This window comes from Cheilinus undulatus, linkage group 22, assembly GCF_018320785.1.
Source record: "Cheilinus undulatus linkage group 22, ASM1832078v1, whole genome shotgun sequence".
Taxonomy (NCBI): Eukaryota; Metazoa; Chordata; class Actinopteri; order Labriformes; family Labridae; genus Cheilinus; species Cheilinus undulatus.
The window spans coordinates 33,019,571-33,039,634 of record NC_054886.1 but is presented as its reverse complement, the minus strand read 5'-3'; the positions used below and the strand labels follow the sequence as shown (position 1 = coordinate 33,039,634).

Genomic DNA, 20,064 nt, shown 5'->3' with positions numbered 1-20,064 from the left:
AGGCTCACAGTTGATGATTCAATACTTTAGGGAAAGACCAGATGTGGAAGCCAGGACTGCATCTCCAGATAATGAAGATGGCGGCTAGAGTCACTGTTCTGATGAGAGCAGGGCTCTACTGTCCTTCTGCTGTAGGAAAAGACTTTGTTCATGCCTCTTTTGGGTATTAACAGGAAACAAAAGCCTAATACCTCCAGCAGCAGGACTCCAGATTTAAACACGTGGCGGAATTCCCTAGCATTTCCCATTTCTCAGACCGCTTTCGATTTCTCCTCAGTCTCCTCAAATTTCAAACTGGCAGGTCCTGACAATAGTTTTGTTTTAGCTTATTTATTTATTCATCAAGGGACAGTGTGCAATGACATTGATCGTTCATACAAAGTAAATGAAAACATGGTTGCACCAGATTTAGCAAGTCATTAATTTCCATCTGTTGTCCCAATTAAAACTGACACAAAACAGACATAAAAGTACCAAAAACAAGGGCAGACACCTGACAAGACCACAGCTGACAAGACAAAGTACTAATAATACACTTAGTGATCATTATAGAGGACGATCAATAAGTCCTACTATGTGCAAACTGTATAGAGGTAAGAAAGTAGTTTTCACATATGTGTTTTAAGGCTAAGTAAACACACTAGATAAATAAAACCTTAAATAGATTATGTTCTAGGAGATATATAAAGTGTAGAGCATTATTATAAAATGACCATGGTACAATATTATCAATATAGAAAAACAGGAAAGCAATTGATGTGTCATGATCATTATCATCAGCAGCATTAAGCAGCGCCTAAAATGCCACACTGAAGTAAGTGTAACCGATATTCATCAGTAGCATTATGAGCTACAAAGCTTTAGAAGCTACATTATAATACAACCAAGATTCAAAAGCAGCAATACAAAAATACAGAAAAGTAAACACCTTCAGGACATAGGCAAACTTCACGGGTACACATTCACAGCATCAGTGGTGTGTCAGCTTGTGTCTTCATTCTCTGTAACTCCGTCAGCCGTGTTTTTTTCAGAGAACATGTGGATTTCATTAACTACATTAGTTGGACAGTGCTGCACAGTTTCTGTTTCTCTCTGTCTTAGAAATGCTCAGTCTTCATTGGGGTTCTGGTCCTCCCCTCCTAGCATCTTGAAGTGCTCCTGTCCTGCGTTTTGGTCATCTCCGCCTCCTTGGTGGTTCCTCTGTTCTTGTCCTGTAAGGAGATTAGGAGAGGAGTTTACAAGGCAGGTCAAAAATCTCCTACCAACTCATAATCAAGAGAACATCGATCTCTGATAAGCTCAGTAACTGCAGTCAGTCAGCTTTGTCTTTGCCAGCCATGATCCTTTATAGCAGAGTTTATCCTACTTAGAAAATCACATCTTTCCATTTTTGTGTTTGTCGACAGTGAGACCATCAGGAGTCATGTAAAGAACAGAGGCTGTTTATTAACTGTGCTGATAGAATAACCCTCTGTTAAAGGTCTGAGAGATGATTTAATTAGGACTGTTGATGTTGTGTGGTTAATAATGATGCATTTAAGGTCTGGAAACCAAGGTTGTTATAGTTAACTAAAACTAACTAAATAACTAAAATTCAAACATCATTTTAGTTAACTGAAACTAAATTAAAAACTAAGCTTTGTCAAAAAAAATTAAAACTAACTAAAACTGTAAAATGTGCTTAAAAAAACAACTAAAATAAAATAAAAATGGAGACAAAATATCCTTAGTTTTAGTCTTTGACAACCATACTGACTGGCTCTGACACCCAAGTCTGGGAGTGTAAAATGGCCTGATCTGATTGGTTATGACCTCACATAGAGGTAGTTTTATGTCTGGACTTGAATTCAAACATCATCATTAAGTAAATAAAATGATAAGTCAAGAGTAGCCTGTTTGAATATTATTTTAAAAATGTATGACTCACTCAGCCCTGACATCTATCCGTTAAAAAAAGTAAAACTAACACTAAAACTAATAAAAACTAAACTGAAATCAAACACAGAAAGTGAAAACGAAATAAAAATAAAAACTGTTATAACCTTGCTGGAAACAATGTAAAAAGCAGCAGATACTGAATGAATAAACTGCACTGTGCTAACAGCATGCATCAACTGTTCTAAATACTTATTATAAACAATTCACTTGTACTTCTTGGCCATAACAGCTAAAGGACTCAGTTTACTTGTGTTCACTTGGTTTAAACAAATAAAGTAAAAAGGGGGTAAAATGGAGTTGTGTTTACTTAAAAATCCAAAACAGCAATTTCAATTCTATTTTTATGAGCTGATAGAACTCATTTTAGTTTGAAGTGAACAGTACTCAAACAATTTAAGTATTTTTTTGTACTCAAATTATTTGAGTGATGACAAATCTGCAGTTTTCCCAGAATGCCTTTGGGCACTAAACCTTTATGCACCCTGTTTGCTGCTGCTGTCTTGGCCAGGACACTTTTGAAAAGAGATTTTAATCTCAAAGAGGTTTTCTCCTGGTTAAATAAAGGTTAAAATAAAATAATTAAATAGCATAAACCACGAGTGAAGTTGCTGTCTCAATTCCATAGGAGGCGATGTTAATGTTATTAATGTCTATGAATGTTGGATGGCACACTGATATTAATGAAATATCAACTACTGGTTCATAGGGTCACTAACAGCCATTGTTGCAAATGGTGGCACACGTTAGTCCACCTCAGGTGAAATGATAACTTAAAAAGGACATTTACACTATTTGACATATGACTATTTTGAGTGCTATGAACTCATCGATGTTTATAGTGCACTAAAAATATTAATTATTGCACACTCAAAGTTGATGATTTAGCCTAAGTCTTGCAAACTTAAATTAACATTTGAATCTAAGTTTTGAGCAATTAAAATAATTGGTTTTAAACTGCACACTGAAAAATATTTTTTGTAACTCCCAAAAGTCAAGTTTAGTTTTGGTTTGATTGGAAATCTGGAACATTTGTACATTTTATCGTAAATGCCCCCTGGGTTTTCATGGATTAGTTCAGGAAATTAGCTTGGATGTTTTGGGGAATAAGTTTGAAAATTTTCCATAATTTTCTCTGGAATTTGGGGGGGATTTATTCATAAAATATTTAGACACATTTCCTTGAAATCATTCAGGTTGTTAACCCTTAAAACCCCAAGACAGTTTCTATATTTGTGAGCCGCCTCCATTGTTATTTATTTTCTATTCATTTATTCAAGAATTCATGTAGAATTTCAACCCTTGTGAATATTGTGAATCTAGTCATGTGGATTTATAGTACCAAAGCCTCGAATAAACACTGGGCTTTGCATCTGGATTAAAAATAATCTGGAAGGGATATAAACGCCAGGAGCCATCAGTAGATTGGTAGCAGACCACTTTTTCTACCAATTTTTGCAACCTTTGAATCAATTTTTGCCACTTTGCGCCGATGTTTGCCCCCGTTGACCCATTTATGCCACTATTAACCCCTTTTCACCATTTTTACCCATTTGTGTCCCTTATTAATTCCATTTCACTGTCTTGTACAGCCATTTTGCCACTTTAAAACCATTTTTATCCCTTATTAATCCAATTTCACCATCTTGTACATCTATTTCGCCACTCTAAAACCATTTCTACCCCTTTTAAATCCTATTTCCCCACCCTTTACACCAATTCCTGCCCTTTTTATCCAGTATTGCCAGTGTTAATCCCTTGTACACCTTTTAAGTCTATTTTTTCATCTACTTCCCAAATTCAAACCACTTTTATCCATTTCTGCTGCTTTTAAAATCCTAAATGACTATACTCTCACCAATTTTGCCATTTAAACCAATTTCAGGGCTCTTTTTTAACCCATTTTAATTTGGTTTTTAAGAAAAGGGATTTACATTTTTAAGATGACCTACATGGGCCCCCAGTTTGGCTGGGCCCCCTTCACCCCCCCTTACGGGTGGCCTTGTCTCCACATGACTATTCTTGAATGTGCATGGCTGTGTTCAACCACCCTCAGGTACAGTGGGGGTCTCTGGTCTATGGCACCTTTATTTTGGGGGTCGTGGGCTGAAAAGGTTGATCCCGCGTAGAGATCCGTCATATGGTTCCTGAGATAAACAGTGGTGATACTACTTGAGATCGCTGGTGATCCAGCAGCATTCAGAGGGTTGATGGGGGTTTTTTCTTATAAATATCTTTTCAAAAAGTTTAAAATGTTTAGGGGTTATTTGAGGAAATAATTAGCTTTCTTTAAAATTGGACTCTTTAAACATGTTTAAGAATTGTCAGAATTTTTGGTAATATCTTGGAAATTTTAGGAGAATTTAAAAACACATTCTTTGTGGAAATTACTTTGGATAAGTAAAAAGGTAGTAATTTTGTTTTTGTAAAGTTCCATCTGTTGTCAAAAGTCTACTTCCTTAATGCTTTTCAGCTCCCACTTCTTCCAAATAAATTTAATAAATTTTAAATGTATTCAAAACTCCTAACAGGGTTTTTTATACATAGAAGTTACTCCAAGTACAAGATTTGGAGTAACAGTGATGGAAAAAGTCTAAAATTACTTTGTACAATATTTTTGTGCCTCAGAGAAATGATTTACAAGTTTGAGCTGAATCTAACTGCTTAAGGAGAGATTAACCTCAGACAATAACAGATACAGTTGTGTTCAGGCAGCTTTACCAGGAAGAACTGGTCTGGTAGGTGATTGAAGTGGAACAACAGTTACAGCAAAATCAAAACAGTTTTAAGTCTTTCAAAACCAAGAAAACAGACTGAATGTTGTTTTAAGGAACCAGATTGTAAAACTCTGACTCTGATCATAAATATACAGAGAAAAATATATGACTTACTTGTTCTACATCTGTACACCCAGAAGATTAAGCCACCAACAAGTACAAGACCACAAATGATCGCGACCTGAAAAGAGGGGAAGATGATCAATGTTGTTTGGTTTTCAGTGATAACACTTTTTATTTGCTTCATTAGATATAAGAGCAGTAATCTGTAGGGAGAACTATCAGGTTGTTTCTAATCAATTGCTTCCTCCTCTCCCTGAGAATTTCCTCTTTTCCATCTATTACAGTCTTTTATAACTGAATCATTAAACACTCACTCGTTTCCTTTCCTTTCGTTTCATTTCCATCAAAGCATAATTAAAGAAATGGCTTTCAAATAAAAGTAATGAAGATGTACAAAGAATAAGACTTCAGCTGGTATTGGTCTGTTCTTACTGCCTATAATTTCATACCTATAACTCCATTCATACATTATAGTGGATACTAAACAGATCAGTAAAGCAGATTTGTCCTGATATTTACAGCTGGCATATGCTGAGATTTACTGCAGATCTAGGCTGATATTTACAGCCAATAAAGTCAGATATTTAAGGCCAGTATAAGCAGACATTTACAGCCATCATAGGCTTATATTTATGTCCAATATATGCAGGTATTTACTGATAAAGGCTTATATCCATAGCTGATATAGGCTGATATTTACAGCCAGTTTAGGTAGATATTGACAGATAATATGGGCTAAGGTTCACAGCCTATAGAGACCAGAGTTTACAGACAATAGAGGCAAATTTACACAGCAAATGTAGGCTGATATCTACAGCCACTATAACTGAATATTTATATCCATTTGATATCTATAGCAGATACAAGTCAACAGTAAATATAGGCCAGTATTAACAGCCAATATAGGCCAATATTTGAAGCTATATAGGCAAATATTTACAGCAGATGAAGGCTGTTTTTTCCCAATCAATAAAGGCCAATATTTACAGCCAATCTAAGATGATAATGACAGCCATATTTACAGTTATTATATGCAATTATACACAGCCAGTATAGGCCAAAATATGCAGATATTGATGGCAAAATACTTTGATTTTTACAGCTAATTTAAGCTGATATTGACGGCCAATAAGAGCCCATATTTATAATAAATATAGGTCAGTGTTTACAACCAATATAGACAAGTATTAAAACCAATATAGGCCAGTATTAAAATCAGTATAGGCCAGTATTTAAAGCTATACAGGCAAATATTTACAGCAGATACAGGCTGTTTTTACCAGCCAATATTTACAGCTAAATTAAACTGATATTGACAGCCAATTAGAGCCAATATTTAAAGTAAATATAGGTCAGTATTTACAACCAATATAGGCCAGTATTAAAACCAATATAGGCCAATTAATACAACCAACTCAGGCCAGTATTTTATATAAGATAGGCCGCTATATACCACCAATATATGGTGATATTTTCAGGCAATTTAAGCTGAAGTTAACAGCCAATATAAGCCCATATTTACATCCAATAGAAGCCAGTGTTAACAATTAATATAAGTCAATATTTACAACCATTATTTGCCAGTATTGTAGGCAATTATAAGCTGTTAAGCCAACATAGGCCAGTATGTACAGCTCATTTAAGAAGGTACTGATGACCACAACAGGTTCCTGGTGTGTGTTTTTTTTAAGATAACTCTAGATTTAAACATTGTCCAGTGGTTTTGGTTTGGTGAATGAGGCTGATGATTGGCTGTTTTCACTCACCCAGACTGGCACTGGCTGTGTTATCTCTGTATTAACTTCCTCTTTTTCTCCTGGTGTCTGTGGAAAAATTAAGTAAAATGATTAAATGAGTGAATAAATTCTGACCTTGTGGATGAGCCTCTGCAGACTAATGTGGAAATCACAAACAGACACAACTGAAGACATTTACTCACCACAGCCTGATGATCTTCCTTTTTCTCCTTCACACCTGTTCAAACATTAAAGATCATCAGAGTTTCAGCATGAAATAATCAACACTACACAACATTATGAGACTGATGAGGTTAGCAGTACTCACAGAGAGAAACGCGGCATTTTTTTTGTTTACCATCCCTATTTATTATAGTGAGGCTGTAGGTTCCATTATCCTGTTCAGTCACATGAGTGAGTCTCAGTGAAACGTTCCCTTGGCTCATTTCATCCTTAAACAGAGATGTTCTTCCTTTATACTCCTTGTTCTGAGTTACATTATCGTGCTTACCATCCTTAAACAGGTGGACATACTTATCCCCATTTCTCCAATCTACCATTAAATCAGATAGATCTAAAGGGATCCTGAGGTGGACCGGCAGGATGGCGGTGCCCCCTGCTGGTACTTGAGCTGAACATCCTGGGGGATCTTGATCTGTACATTCTGGGGAAACAGAGATGTCAGTGAGACTTCCTCTTCCAGCATCAGTAATGGTTATATTTCTCAGCATTGTTTACAATCAGGCGTGTCTTTTCTTAGAACTTCACATCAAAGTTTTTCATGTAAACACAGAATAGAGGCTGTCAAGCTCTGCTGTCATGTTTCCATGCAAATTAGAGTAGTTTGATATTTAAAAAAAAAAAAAAAATTTGCAATATGAGTGTTGAAAATAAAAAGAGGTTGACAAGAGTGAATTAGAAATAAGGATAGTTAGGAAAAAGGTTGGGATGTGGATCAGCCAGTGAAATGGCAGAGAGGATGGAATTACTCTGGAATTAAACCCATTATTTTGAATTTTTAGAGAAAAGACCAAGAATTCTTCGGTAACATGTAAGTTTAAAGCTGTATTGTAGGCTGAAGCATGCAGAATTATTTACTGAATGTGTATAAATCACAGATCTTATAATTCTGTTTGCCTTTGCCCTGTTTATTATCAGATTGTGAGCATTAAAACAGCTGTTACAGCTATCATGTCTATTTGGGTCCACATGAACAAAGGCCAACATTCAGCTGGCTGTGTGCCATTTTTCCAACCAATATTTCAAACAAATAGAGTTTTAATTTTGGTGAGAGGAAGTACTCCTAACATATTTCCTTTCTCAGTACAGTAACAAGGCTGCTGTCTAAAGTAACACTACCAAACAATGCCCACACCTGGAGCAGGTGCCCCCCAGAACTGAACCATGAACAGACCCTGTAATGTAAGGATTTTTCTCTAGCTGTGCCAAAGGACAGAAGACTAAGGCTGTAAGTTCCAGCATCCTCTTCAGTCACATTAGTGAGTTTGAGAGAAACGTCTCCTTGGCTCATTTCATCCTCTAACAGAGATGTTCTTCCTTTATAGTTCTCATCCTGAGTTCTAAAATATTCCGGAGCATTCTGGGACACGTGGACATACTTGTCACCAAATATCCACTCTACTTTGAGATCAGATAGGTCTAACATAACCTCAAGGCTAACCAGTAGGATGGCGATGGCTCTGACTGGTACTTGAACTGAACATCCAGAGGAAGCATCTGAGGAAAGAGAGATTACAGTCAGACTTCCATTATACTGGAATGAAATTAAAGAGGGATGAGTGTGTAAACCTGGTGACTCAATTCAATCAAAATATTAATTGAAAGTGCAAAAAATAGGCTGATCTATGTACTCAAGAGGTAGATTTACTATAAAATATGTTATTCTAAGAACACTGATCTAAATTTTAGAAACCATCTTCTTTAGAAAAGGTTTGAAATCATCTCCTCATTAAGGCCTGGGTACGTCATAGCACCAAACCTAAAGATCCAGAGGGTCTCCCTTTGTAGCAGTTTTTTAAGACGATCGCCACCTCTAACTGACTGCTCCACTAGTTCTAAACCTTCTACCTCCAGAAGGCTGTCGTTGCTCTGATGACATTCCTGTAAATGGCAGGCCACAGGGTAGTCCACATTGTTAGTTCTTATAGCATATTTATGCCCAGCTACCCTATCTTTTAGACGCCTTTTAGTGCGTCCTATGTAGAAGCATTTGCAGGGACAGGTGAGGTGGTATTCTACATGTGTCGAATTGCAGTTTCTGAGATGTTTAATCTTGTATACCTCTCCTGTTTTTAAGTGATTGCAGACATTTAAAGCTTCCAGTAGGTCTCTTGAGCCACTGGGCTGGAAGATAGCTATGAGTCAGTTTGTCTTTTAGAGAGGGAGCTCTTTTTTGGAAGCTAGGTGGCTGATCGAATATCTCCTTCAAAGAGGGGTCACTCATATGTCCCAGTTAGATAGGATGACATGTTTAATCTGTCTAGCCTGTTTACTGTAATGTTTAACTGCATGGATACCTAAAAGAGTCTTTTTTTTGGTTTATTAGAAGGCTGTAGAAGGTAGCGACATCCGATGGAGGCTGCTTTGGTCTGAGCTGTGGAGATGATGTTTTTTTTATATGATCTATCTAAAAAGCGCATTGTCATGGTTTGAGAATGTTTTTGAAAAACTGAGTCCTGGCCACAGATCCTTCTTAACCTTAAGAATTGTCCATAGGGAATGTTATCTTTTAGATGTTGAGGATGAAAGTTGTAATGCAACAAGGAATTTCGATCCGTGGGTTTTCACAGGTTCCATGTGAACACCATGTGCTACCAGGCCCCAAACAAAATCCACGATCAAAATCCACCGTCAAACACACCAAACTGATCAAATGTCCCCAAAACATGAACTAGAAAATCACTTTACCACCAACAATGCTTTCATGGATGGCATAGTATTTTAGTGATTTTAAACAGATTTGCAAGGAGACTCTAACCCAGTAAGATTAGTGGTAGCGATCTTGTCAGCAGCTATCCTCTCTTAGCATGTACGCCTAACAGTGAAGAGGACTCCCAAAACTGCGTGACGAGTTGGTGAAGGTTATGTCTATATTTTACTTCTAATGTATGACTAGTGCCGTGGAGGCCTGGCATTATAAGGTCTGTCTTCAGTTGTAGAACAAAGCACCGTGTTGAAATCTCCGTACTGTCCTCTTGCTTCTCTGAGCTAACCTGCTATCCTGGAGCTAATGCTAACGCTGCTAGCCTCTCCACCTAGAACCACCTACCAACCATTACACACATTTGATAAATAAAGTCTGAAGTCTGTAGGACAGAAACTCCTTTGTAAATTATTTTTTTCTTTCAAACAAGGAAAAAGAAGCAACTACTGTCACTGATAATGGCAGACATCTCTCACCTGTCAAGCTGTTCGGAGAGGAGGCCTTGACCAGGGAAAAAAAGAAGACAAAAGCTAACCGCAAGTACTTGAGGCACATCTGAGTTAGAAAATCACTGATCAGGAGTCATCAGGAGGTATCAATCAAACATTAAAACCGATCAGTGAAAGTACAGCTCTGCTCCAAGACGACGATCCTTTCTGTTTCCTCATTACTTCCGCTTTCATCAAGTTCATCGCACAGGCGCAGACAGGTTCACACATGTGTAATGTGGGTGTCACTGTCTCCCTGTGGGTGGCTATATAAGGGTGGACTCTTCATTTCTCTCCTTTTTTTTTTTTTTTACTGAGAAACTAAGTTTACAAACTCTGGAAGGAGTTTAACCCTGGAAGGAGTGTCTGATCTCTTTCTTTAACTCATAGAAAAGGTCGATTGGCTTCAGTTTCTTAGAAAGTTCTTTTTTGGTTGATTCACGTACTTATTTTTGGCTCAATAAATGTTTGCTTATTTTGGGTGTTTCCTGCCTCCCTCTTCATTCCCGGTTTTTCTAAAAAGCAACTGTTAATTCCCCTCATCCCCTAGTTTCAGGGAACGTAACAATTTGGGGGCTCGGCCCGGGATTCAGTGGAGGAGGAGACTGGAAATATTCTAGGTAAGTGAAAAAGATAGTTTGTTGTTTTGGGTGGTAATCCCGAGGAGGGGGTGTGTTTCATTCAGTATTATGGTTGGCACTTGCTGGGTCAGCTGTAATATCCTCGGCAAGCCATCAGAAGATAGGTAAGGGGGGTTAGGTAGGGTCTGGGGAGGTTTGTTTTATAAAGGTTGGTATAGTGTCTTGTGTGTTTGTTATTGATCATGTTATCTGGCATTGAATCCGCCGTGTCACAGTAGATACTAACATTGTTTTGTGTGTAGCTGCCTACCACAGCAGGAAGTGTGAAACCAGGTGAGTATGGCAACCTTTAATTTGGAAGAGTTTGTACCTGAACCCTCACTCACACAGATCCACGAGTGTAGAAAAGTTGATCTGTGTGAAATATGTAACACTTATGAAGTATTTATGAATAAGTATGGGCTTGTATCTCAAACATATAACACAAGGTTAGTCTCAGGCTGGTGGTTCGGCTCTGGAGCTGGGTGAAAATTAATAGATGGAAACCAATAATTAAATTATGCAAACTGTATTAAAATTCAACACAAAACACTTGATACAAAATCAAGGAAAATCAGACAAAATAAAACAAAATTATAAACTGCAAATAAAATATTTCTCTTTTAAATTTCAATTTAAGGGAACAAAATAACAAAATTTCTCCTTTGAAACAAAAATGCCTTTCTTAAACACACTCAAACAAATTCACATTCAACTAATAATTTTAATTAAAGACATATAAATGAATAAACAAGGGTCCATAAATTTCCATTGCAAATGTTTCAATAAAAATTAAAATTTTAAATCAAATAAATCTCTATCTATTTTCTGGGTATTTTCTCACCTACAGTTATGTAGTCTCCGGGGCTAATAGCAGGGCCAGCTGCAGCTTCCCTGGCTGAAAGCTGTGTAGCTTCCCAGGTGGAGGAGAGGGCCAAAGAAGTGCGGCCTGGTGGTGTCACCCAGTGGTAAAAGACAATAGTGAAGATAAAAATAGACCGCTTACACTGCCACAGTTTGAACCTCTCTCTGTTGATTCTTCTGTAGGTTCGAAACTACATGAGTGGCACATCTTCAGATAGAAAGAGAGGACAGGGAGCGCGAGCTAAGAAAGCTTGAACTGGAGGCCGAAACTGCAGTGAGAATGAAACAGCTGGAGTTGCAGACAAAAAGTGTTCCTTCTTTTAGCCCATATGTAAATCCTGAATCCATGTTTGATGTGAGTAAAAACATTTCTCTTGTCCCTGTGTTTAGAGAAGCAGAGGTGAAATCGTATTTATCTGCGTTTGAACGCATCGCGACTGCTCTGCGCTGGCCGCCAGATGCCCGGTCCATCCTACTACAATGTCGTCTGTCTGGTAAGGCCCAGGAAGCTTGCTCCTCACTCTCTGTAGAGGACAGCCTTAACTATGATAAAGTTAAAAATGCAACTCTCAGAGCTCTTGAACTGGTTCCTGAGGCTCACAGGCAGCGGTTTAGAAGTCTGTGGAAAAACATCTGCCAGTCTTACACCAACTTTGCAAGAGAAAAGAGGGTCTTATTTGATCGGTGGTGTTTAGCGAGTAAGGTTGAGGATTTTGCTACCTTGCGTGAACTCATTCTCTATGAAGAGTTCAAAAACTGATGAGCAAAAGGTCATTTCAGGTCAAGCAGCCACTCTGGCAGATGAGTTTGCATTAACACATAAAAACACTTCAGTTAAACGGGAATCTCTCCCTCGTGACTTAACCCAGAAAACTCCAGACTCAACTGCTATGCACACCAAAATTTCCTCCTTTACTTCTAATTCCAAGGTAGATAGACTCTGTTTATTTTTCCAAAAGAATGACCATCTGATAGCTGACTGTGCAGCCTGGAAACACAAACAGCTGCTCCTAAACCCCACAAGGGTGTCAGGCTGGTAAAGACGGTGTGTCCAGGTAGTAAGCTCACATCCCCAGATGGCCCAGATGAATGCTTTAAGCCTTTTACTTTCAGTTGTTTTGTGTCCCTTCCAGGAAAACTTGGGGATCAGCATCCTGTAGGAATTCTGAGAGATACAGGGGGCTCACAGTCATTCATTCTGTCCAATGTCCTGCCAGTAAGTTAACAGTCTGCCTGTGACACTAGCACTGTGGTTAGAGGTATTGGGATGAGTTTTGTGCCTGCTCCCCTGCATCATATCTATGTTAATTCTAAGCTAGCCTTTGGTTTCTTTCCTGTAGCAGTGCATTCCTGTTTTCCTATTGATAAAGTGGATTTCATCATGGGAAACGATATTGCTGGAGGTAAAGTTAACCCTGCTCCTGAGGTAGTTGAGGTTCCCATTTCAGAACTGGCACAAAATGATTTAGCTCAGAATCATGCAGAAGTGTTTGTTCGTAAGCAGGCCCAAACTTGTCTGACTCTTTGTTTGCCTCTGTCCTGTCTGAAGAGAGCTTGTCACCCTCTACTGGTGATAAGGTGAACTGCCAGTCTTCAGAGTCAAAGAAAATAAAGAAATCTGATGATTCACCTGCCCTGGAGAAGCCATTGACCAGGGAGGCACTCGTCCAAGCTCAGAAGTGACTCCTCTCTAACAAAGTGTTCTGCTGCTGCTAAAGACAATGGGAAGGGTAACACAAAGCACTCTTTTCTGGTGATTCAAGCAAAGACTGGTGCACAGTTTACCAGATACTCCTTCCTGTAGGTTACCGAAACATGTGTTAGAGTCAAATAATAACGTATGATTATGTAACATTACGACACATGAAGAAAATACTCGGAACTACTTTCTTTAGTAAACCACTGGGCGGAGTGACACAGTGCGCACCTGTGGCAGTGCCATAGTTACTTGGTAGTTCCGTCTTTGCATTTGCCTCTAAAACATCTCCGTCTCGTAATGTTCCATGATTGTTTCATAACGTGGTGAATGTGCAGGTCACAACTTTTCCACGAGAACGTTTTGGAGTTTGATGAGGGAAAGCCGGAATACTATATATGTCTCCATAGCGTTAGCTGAGCAGCTCGTATCTCAGCCCCGCCGATCTAAAAACAGCTTGCACCGACAACTAAAGGAAACAAAACCTATTACTAAGACTATAGGGATTATGGCAAAGGGCGAATTTGCCAAAATGTTGAAGTATCCCCTTAAGGGTTGCCTTCTTTCCATTGCGGCATGCTTCTTGGACTTGTGGCCACAGTTTAGCTCGAGCTTCTCTGTCTTCCTTGGAAAAGTCCTCTCTGAATTGAATGCCGAGTTCGTTGCAAACCTTCGCATCCTTTGACTTCTTCCACACGTCATTTCTGACACCGTTGCAAACTGGATGATGATAGGTCTCAGCATGTTGTTGTGAGCTGCATCATTCTTCTTTCCTAGACGGTGAACCATATCAACTGTCTCTCTAAGTTCATCCGCAGCCACTGGGATCACCCTGGTACACTGCAAAAATGATTTATCTAACCAAGTCTTACAATCTTACATATAGACAAAAAGAATTTTTGATCTTGTTTTGAGACTAAAATTCATTGTAAGAAGAGAATGTGTGAGATTATTAACTTTGTTTTTAGATTATGTGTCTATTTTTTCTTACTTAGTTACCAAATCCTAAAATTAGTTATTTAAAATGCATATTAAGCCAAATTATTTCACCGAGATGCCATTTGAGATGACACTGCATCTTTCACTACCATTTTAGCTGTGAAGACTTGTTTCAAGACCTCCCAGTTTTCCAATTCATACACTTAGACTTAATTGGACCAGCATTAACATTTATTCAGCTGCAGTGTGACATCACAATTCACTTTTACAATAACAAAACACAGGTATCATATAGATTGAAATTTGTTTTTTCATTTCAACTTTTCAACGCTAGTATATCATCATGGTTATATTTTGTCAACACACACACGTCTTTTAAACTGACTGGGTAATATGATGTGTGATCAACTAGCTTTTCAGCATCTATTAGCTCTGTTGCCTGTGCAAGATTTGGGTACTGCCAAGGGTGTAGGAATGAGTTTACCATTGAGGGGGACACATATTGGAAACCTGACAAATCTGTAAATAGTTTGATCAGAAATATGTCAAAAATTAATTTCTCCGCAAAATATTCACAAAATGCTAGGTGATCTTTTACTCTTTCTTCTTTTTTTAAATGTTTCTTGAGAAACAGTGCTGTGCACACCTATATAAATGCATGTAATATATCTGTCTGTATATGTTCTATGATCTTAAGATGTGGGCAAACCACCCAGAAAAACCACCTCTCCCTCTTCCCCTCAAATATTCCGTATCAGTACAAAATGCCCCCCAAAAACTGAGGGATCAAGTGGCCAGTTTCGCCAGCGGACGCTGGAAGAAACTTTAAACTTTTGCATGAGAAATCGGTTACTCACTGAAACCGACAGCGAGTCCACCATCAGCACGTTCATTCATCTGCCTTGGCTGGCCAAGAGGCTAAAGAATGCCGCCAGGTCTCCCCTGTGCGTCGCAGAAATAAGGCAGCCTCTCGCCAGCTGGATGCATACAGTGACGACACTTCGGAGACGGACTTTTCTGACCGAGACTCTGAGGAATGGCTGCTGAGTGAGCGGAGCGGATCTTGTTCTCTGCCCCAGAGCGATGAAGTTAACGTTAGAAACCCACTGATTATTCAGCCAGATTTATCGAATGAAACCATCACTCATGCTCCTGTGATTTCAGAAGCAGACTTGAGAGAAGAGCAAGCCCCATGCAGCTCTACAACACCGTCTGTTGGCAGAAAAAGAAGTAAGAACCAAAAAAAAAACTATATATATATATATATATATATATGTTGTATTACGTTTATAATTTACAGGTAGTGCCAGGGGACACGCAAGCAGAGAGGACGTGGGCGTATAGGGGTCCCGTGGTGGCCTTCCAGTTTTATCGTGCTGTATTTTGTATTTATTTTTATTTTACAATAAAATAACATTTGTAATTCAATTTTCAGATCTCTTTTATGTCACTGAAGGCAAAATTATAACATTCAAATCACTGTTCTGCTTGACAGACTCTTTCACTTAAATGCATTTCTCTCAGCTTTCTAGAAAAAAGTGGCATTTTTGGTGAAACTAGCCTCTGTTCAACTTCAGATAAATCAAGAATGGAACAAGGTGCAAAGAAACGTTTTTTTCCATGATGAAATAAAGAGTTTCGTTTTTCATTTGAGCTATTCTGTGTTTTCAGAGTCATAGTACAAAATATTCTGTGGGTCTTGAAAGATGACTCAAAATGGCCAAAAACGCTGGAACGAGCCACTTTCTATTTTATAAACTGAAATTATATGTCATACAAGCCCACCCATTTCTGTGACACACCTCATCTTTGGAGTTGACTGTAGGGCACCAGGAAGTTGTGCTTTGTAGCTTGGGCTTTGCAATGGAATTTCCTGTAAATGTGCGAGTGTTTGGCTGTGTGTTTTCAATTTTTATATCGGTAAATAGTCCTTACCTGAAGTGTAGGTACAGCAGAGCTCTTCAACCTATGCTTGTGCTTTGTAGTCCTTTTTAATAGTCCTGCTCGGTAAAATGGGCACTGCAATAAACTTTTCAGTGCAGAAGGTGGGGTGTTTATACCCATATTCAAGCCAAAGTTGGCGAAAACTGATGTCACGTAGCGGAATACGGTGAAATCTGTATGGTGTCCAGGAGGTGTGCTTGTTTAAACGGCATCTTCTGAATCTGCCAAAAATGAATTAAAAAACTCACAACGCCTTGTAGTAACCGATGCTTGACCCTGCTACACAGCAGATCCACACAGCTGACTGGGGGATGTAAACAGGAAACAGTGTGTGGAGGTGGAAGGATACAAAAACGAAAGCTGCTTCGTAAATTAGTACCTGACACAGAGGGGTTTTTGGGAGAAATGAAGCGCTGCGTACGTTTTCGATACAGCACACAGGCGAGCCAACACATTTGCTTGGCCCATTTTTTCATAAAACTCGTTAATTTACGCGGACAAAACATTCCCATCTACAGCTATGCGCCGGCTCTCCAAGCTCGTAATAACAACAGGATCAAATTACACGGAAATCACAGGAGGCTAATGCTACTACTATAGCCAAGCACCTCATACGACCCAACTTCAAAAATCCCAAAATATCCCTTTAAGTTCATGAAAAAGAGGTTCTTCTGTCAGTCTGAGATTCTCTCAGGAAAAGCAACGCAGCAGTAGGGTGTGGCTTCGGATGGCATGTGACCGTGTGTGAAGATAACAAATGTGATAGAAGTTTAGCCAAGCTGAAAAAAACAGCATTTATTAATAAATCAATTAGTCCTTAGAGAAAAATATTTACCAAATAAGTTTTAAAAACAGCCAGTGGAGATTCTTCTGTATTTTTCAAAATAATGTAGAAGCTCCAAAGTACTGATCTCCTCATTCACGTTTTAAAACAATTCAATTATTCAAAGCAAAAAATAACTTACTCCCAAACAATATAAATAAACTGTTTTCAGAAAGAGAAGGAGGTTATAATCTAAGAGGGGAGCTGAACCTAAAAATGCATCATGTCAGAACAACATTAAAAAGCATGTGTGTGTCAATCTTAGGGGTTAAATTATGGAACAGTTTAGCAGGTGAATTAAAGAAATGTAAAACCATAGGTAAGTTTAAAAGAACATTCCAAATACAAATCTTAAATAAATACAAGGATGAAGAGAGGATTTAGGAGAAACATGGATTTATTGTCCAGTTCTGTAATGTCTGGCCCGAGGCCCTTTACCGCATGTCTCTCCCCGCTCTCTTCCCTGTTTCCGATTCTGTCCACTGTCCTCTCCTCTATCAAATAGGGGCACAGAATGCCCAAAAATAAACCTTTAAAAAAAAAAATTCTAAATCAGATATTTTTCTCCTCCGTGATATAACTTTTGGGTGGGACAAATGCACCTGTCTCCAATATTGGGGGGGACACAAAAGGGAAGCCTGATGGTGTACAAAAGTCTGACAAAAATCAGTAGAACAGCCATATTACTGAATCACTGAGGAACGATAGCTGGGAGCGGGTCTCATGCAGTCATAAACTATCAGCCAATAGTATCTCTTCTTGAAATGAAACGCCTTAGTGCCATCAGAAAGGAATCCGAATCCAAGCTGTGAGGGAGATCCAAATATATCACTCTAGTTGTCAGGCATTTGAAAATGATGCCCCATCTTTTTTCAACTCTGCAGCCCACTGTGATAGAAAATGGCCCATAACAGTCCATTCCAGTTGAGTAGAAGGCTGGGTAAGTCTGCCATTTTAGGTGTCACAGCTTTAGCACGCCATTGCCTGCATTCTTGACAATCACGTTGGTAGTGGCAGACTGCTTGCCTGCCTTGTAGCACCCAGAATTTCCTTCTGATTTTGGAAAAGACCCCATCTGGTCCAGGGTGACATAACTTCTCATCAGTATACTGGATAAGGAGCTGAGTGACAGGATGTTTCGGATCTAGTACTATGGGGTGCAGCGTATCTGTGTCCAGAGTGGTGGCTTGGTGGAGGCGCCCACCCACTCGAATTGGTGGGTTGTGCGGTCGAACTCAGGAGCTAAACTGCTGAGCCTGCTGTTGTTTGGCACCTGTTTACCTGCTTTCAGGTGATTTATTTCCTGTCTGAAATTGTCAAGCTGTGCTTGTTATAAAATGAGGTTTTCAGCCTCTCTGAAGTCATCAGCAGAGGGGAATCCTGATGGATCTGCCGCCCCATGCACTCTCTAAGCTGTAGCCTCCAGAAGGGCTTGATAGACAGGGAAAAGGTGGACATCAGGACAACTATGACTTGTAGTGGTTTGAGTCAACTCTGTCTCTAGTCCTGTATGTTGTTGGGGCCACTGATCTGGGGAATGGAGGAGGAAAAGAGGGCCATCATGCCATCTGTTGGGAGGTGTTAAGTCCAGGAGAAATCTGCCTCTTGTTATGTCATCAGCTGGGTTGTTGTTGGAGCTGACATAATGCCAAGCATGCTGAGAGGTGAGTTCCTGAATTTCAGAAACTCTGGTGCCTTCAAATACTTTATATCTGCAGGAGTCAGAGTTAATCCAGTGAAACACTGTGGAGTCTCTCTAAGCTATCCACGGAGGCACAATAGCACCATCTCCTGGACGAAAGGTGTAACACCATGTACAATTCTTAAAGAGGGGGTATTATACTTTTCCGGTTTTTAAAAAATAAATATAAAGTCACAATGTTGGGTGTCTATACTCCACGTATGCAAATTTTCAAACCACAAGATAAATGTACGCGGCAGTAATCTTGGAATTAGCATGTAAACTGATGAAAACGGTTCGTTGAAAATCTCTCTGAGATTCTTCCGAGACGAGATTTCGATGGACCAAACTGATGAGGTCATTGCAATAGGCTCTCCTGACTGGTTCGTGGTTCAACCATGCTGCCGGCAAAGCAGAACAGACCGCCCCCACAAGGCCTTTTAGCATTTAGCCACTTAGCAACACAGTAATTAAACACTTACCAAACTGATGGGTTCCCTAAAACTAAAGTGGTTGCAGAATTTCATGAAACAGTATGAAAGTTTTTGGTTTAAACTCCCCTCAAAAAAATTTTCAGATTTTGGAGGTATTGAATTTCTACTAAAATGTGACTTTGAAAATTAGTAAACTGCCAATCAAACTCTCAAAATTCCACCAGCATGTCCTACTCTACTGGAAACTGATTTTTAAACACAATTTCTCTCCCCATAACACACCAATTTGGAATAATGGATGTATATTAATAAAAAGGAAATCCTTCTACCTCAAACAATGGTCTAACCAAGGAATTTGGTCTATTCTGCACTTAATGGATAACAGAGGTAACATTTTTGATTTTACAGAATTCAGGAAAAAATTCAACTTAAACTGTTCTCAAAAACAGTATAATGACGTAGTTAATGCAATACCACAAGCTCTTAACACAATCAAAGGATATTTATTTTATGAAACAACAATACCTTGTTTGTACCCTCTGTATTTTCAAGATTGTCTTTTTTCAGATGACAAGTGTAACAAAAACAAGATCATTACTGACAAAAGAATGTTTTCCCTCACTCTTAAAAAGATTTATATTAGAAAGATATTCAAATGTTACTTCCACTTTTAAAATATTAGATTTAACTATCTGAAATTTTCTATTCCACCCAAAGCAAAAGAAGTACACTTTAAAATAATGAATGACATTTATCCTCTTAGTGACTTTATACACCTTAAGTTAAATATGAATTCAAATGAATGTACATTCTGTAAAAATGGAATTGAGACTCAGGACCACCTTTTCTTTTCTTGTAATGTTTCTGAGTTATTCTGGGAAAATTTTTAGAAATGGTTTTCTGACCATAACTTACCTTTATCAACACTTACATATAACAGTGTTAAATTTGGTGTACTTTAGGAGGATTCCAAGTTAGAAACTCTCTTTAATGATCTCATAATCCTTGCAAAATACTATATTCATAAATATAAGTTTAAGAATACTAACCCACAATCCCTGGTCTTTTTGAAAGAGCTTTCTATATTTTCTAACTTTTTAAAAGGTATTAAAACAAAAAA

At 38.6% G+C, this 20,064-nt stretch overlaps 1 protein-coding gene across 4 annotated transcripts; it reads right to left on the bottom strand.

Annotated features, from left to right (window-relative positions):
• Positions 1-429: 429 nt before the first annotated feature.
• On the bottom strand, positions 430-10,165 carry LOC121504859 (V-set domain-containing T-cell activation inhibitor 1-like). 4 transcript variants are annotated; one of them, XM_041779934.1, is made up of 7 exons: positions 9,932-10,165; positions 8,193-8,248; positions 6,840-7,175; positions 6,715-6,749; positions 6,542-6,598; positions 4,827-4,893; positions 430-1,211 (listed from the first exon to the last, which is right to left on the bottom strand). In XM_041779934.1, the coding sequence occupies exons 2-7, from the start codon at positions 8,233-8,235 to the stop codon at positions 1,108-1,110; spliced, it is 642 nt and encodes a 213-aa protein (XP_041635868.1). In that variant the 5' UTR covers positions 8,236-8,248; positions 9,932-10,165; the 3' UTR covers positions 430-1,107. The 4 variants fall into 4 exon arrangements, with proteins under 4 accessions (XP_041635868.1, XP_041635869.1, XP_041635867.1 ...); XM_041779935.1 differs by lacking the exon at positions 8,193-8,248 and having other exon boundaries at positions 6,840-6,963; positions 7,046-7,175; XM_041779933.1 differs by lacking the exon at positions 8,193-8,248.
• Between the last annotated feature and the right edge of the window lie 9,899 nt (positions 10,166-20,064).